This window comes from Trichinella spiralis (assembly GCF_000181795.1).
Source record: "Trichinella spiralis strain ISS 195 chromosome Unknown Scfld8, whole genome shotgun sequence".
Taxonomy (NCBI): Eukaryota; Metazoa; Nematoda; class Enoplea; order Trichinellida; family Trichinellidae; genus Trichinella; species Trichinella spiralis.
In genome coordinates this window covers 321,818-324,389 of record NW_003526947.1, presented here as the reverse complement: position 1 = coordinate 324,389, position 2,572 = coordinate 321,818, and the positions used below count along the sequence as shown (strand labels likewise).

At 41.1% G+C, this 2,572-nt stretch overlaps 2 protein-coding genes across 2 annotated transcripts; both read right to left on the bottom strand.

The window, feature by feature from the left end:
* Positions 1–147: 147 nt before the first annotated feature.
* Tsp_11754 (conserved hypothetical protein) lies at positions 148–450 on the bottom strand. Its single transcript, XM_003372720.1, has one exon. The coding sequence runs from the start codon at positions 448–450 to the stop codon at positions 148–150; it is 303 nt and encodes a 100-aa protein (XP_003372768.1).
* Positions 451–844: 394 nt separating this feature from the next.
* Positions 845–2,077, bottom strand: Tsp_11753 (conserved hypothetical protein). Its single transcript, XM_003372719.1, has 4 exons — positions 1,969–2,077; positions 1,813–1,849; positions 1,018–1,142; positions 845–978 (listed from the first exon to the last, which is right to left on the bottom strand). Exons 1-4 carry the CDS (start codon positions 2,075–2,077, stop codon positions 845–847), a joined length of 405 nt encoding a protein of 134 aa, XP_003372767.1.
* Positions 2,078–2,572: the final 495 nt, after the last annotated feature.

Sequence of the window (2,572 nt, the reverse complement as noted above, 5' to 3'; positions counted from 1 at the left end):
TCCTTGGTCTCCCTGCCACATGCTTTATCCACTTTATCTCTGCGGCTATCACTCCACATCTGTCAGTCAGTGCTGTTTTCCGCAGCTCAGGTGGTGCCTGGCGCGTTGTGATTAAAATGGGCAAATATGATGAGTCGCAGAAGTTTCTCAAAGTTGCTGTAACGTGTTGGGTCGATGACGTCCTCCATGTTCCGCCTCAACGACGTGATTATAGACAGCAGTGATGTTCATCTGAGGCTTTCGGTCTCTGCTTGGCCCAGAATGCCATTGAGGTCCAGCTCTGGCCACCACACGATGTACGCAAGAAGCGTGTGCAACGGGTAGCCCCTGCTGACCAAGTCTGGTGGATTGTCTTTCATAGTACAGCGTCTCCAACAGTTGGGGGAGATCATGAATCTCCTTTACTCTGTTGGCAACGAACAGCTTCCACCGTCGTTCGTCGTTAGCCATTGTTGATTGGAAACGCGCTTTCAAAGCATCGGTCACTGTGTGGAATGCTCATCGCCAGTTCCCTTTTCGCATAGATGATCAACCGTGAGCGCACCAGAGCCGCCATGAGTTCCAGCCGTGGTAAGCTCAGACCTTTTATCAGAGCCAGCCTTGATTCAGCCGCGATGAAACAAACCTCAGTTCGATCATCCTTGAGAACCAGACGGAGGTAGACCATCCATTCTTATTCCTTCTCAGATGCCTCCGCGAAGACGTACACGTCAATCATGTCATTGTCCTCCATGTGAACCTGAATACAGGCCCGATGAAAAGTGATCCATAGTAAATCTTCCAAATCTTCTATGGAAACCAGCCACTGTCCAAGTGGTCGACGGCGTCTCATCAAATTTCTTAGTCAATGTACGTCGACGGCACAACACTTTCTGGTAAGTGAAGGTGAGAGTGTCGACTCTCGTTGCCACAGGATGTTCCAAACTCTTCCTGATTCCTTGGAACCTCGATCCACTGTTCGCTCATCCGGAAGACCTACTGCAATCTATCTGATGCTTCCTGTTTCGATGCAATTACCCTGCTTCGAGTCATGGACCACAAGGTTGCGAACGCAATGATGAGAAAATTCTTCTTCAATTTTAGTAGACGGTATTTTCGATTCCCTCAAACGCCATTCTAACTGCTCATACGCGATTGTCTTCCTTGAACATCAAACGTGAATGAACAAAACCAGTTGATTGTTCACATCGTTCCTTTAAAAAAACTCAAACAGGTGGGCAAAAAAACGCAAACCAGGATTGTAACACTATTGATTGATCACTCGATGAAAAAACAAGTGATACGCCCGTCACCAAAGAGAGCAACACACGTCACCACAAATCCACATATCTCATCAATGCGCTGTGAAGATAATCAGGTATCGGATACTGTACGTGTTTACAACAAAAATTAAATGAAATTAGTGCTCTTCAAAAATGCCATTGTTCCTGAAATATGGACTAAAAAAATTTACATTCACATAAGAACTAAATTTTTTCGATAATTCACACAATTTTATATACACTGTGATAGTACAAATAAGTGATAAGTAAGTAACTTTGAAGCATCAATTTTTCTCTTTAATAAAAAGTCTTGCAATTCGGCATGGCATCTTTTTTTCATGACATTTTATCGATAATAATAATTTTACTGTTTTTGTCTCTTCAGAAAAACAATTCTAATATCAATCGTTTGATCAACGCATTTCTGTGATATTGCATATCACGAACCATATGCTTGAAGCAAAACAACACTTTACCATAAATTGTTTTAAATAATGATTCATTTGCTATTAATATTTGTAGTACTATTTAATTGAATAACTCTTATTACGTGTGTAAAGTCAAAGCAGTACTACGATTAAAGTATACTATATTATTTAACATAATTCATTTCTGACTTCATTATTGTTTATTTATTTGTAAAATTCTATTATATTATTTTTCATGTAAACTGTAATTCGGTACATTAAAGATATGTGGTAAACACGTACAGTATCTGATACCTGATTATCTTCACAGCGCATTGATGAGATATGTGGATTTGTGGTGACGTGTGTTGCTCTCTTTGGTGACGGGCGTATCACTTGTTTTTTCATCGAGTGATCAATCAATAGTGTTACAATCCTGGTTTGCGTTTTTTTGCCCACCTGTTTGAGTTTTTTTAAAGGAACGATGTGAACAATCAACTGGTTTTGTTCATTCACGTTTGATGTTCAAGGAAGACAATCGCGTATGAGCAGTTAGAATGGCGTTTGAGGGAATCGAAAATACCGTCTACTAAAATTGAAGAAGAATTTTCTCATCATTGCGTTCGCAACCTTGTGGTCCATGACTCGAAGCAGGGTAATTGCATCGAAACAGGAAGCATCAGATAGATTGCAGTAGGTCTTCCGGATGAGCGAACAGTGGATCGAGGTTCCAAGGAATCAGGAAGAGTTTGAACATCCTGTGGCAACGAGAGTCGACACTCTCACCTTCACTTACCAGAAAGTGTTGTGCCCGTCGACGTACATTGACTAAGAAATTTGATGAGACGCCGTCGACCACTTGGACAGTGGCTGGTTTCTATAGAAGATTTGAAGATTTACTAT

Coding starts and splice junctions, on each gene's coding strand:
- Tsp_11753 (XM_003372719.1), bottom strand. CDS start 2,077: ATGAAAAAACAAGTGATACGCCCGTCACCAAAGAGAGCAACACACGTC. Junction 1,850..1,968: donor TCAGGTATCAGATACTGTAC/GTGTTTACCACA, acceptor TAAATAATATAG/TATACTTTAATCGTAGTACT. Junction 979..1,017: donor GGTCCATGACTCGAAGCAGG/GTAATTGCATCG, acceptor GATAGATTGCAG/TAGGTCTTCCGGATGAGCGA.
- Tsp_11754 (XM_003372720.1), bottom strand. CDS start 450: ATGGCTAACGACGAACGACGGTGGAAGCTGTTCGTTGCCAACAGAGTA.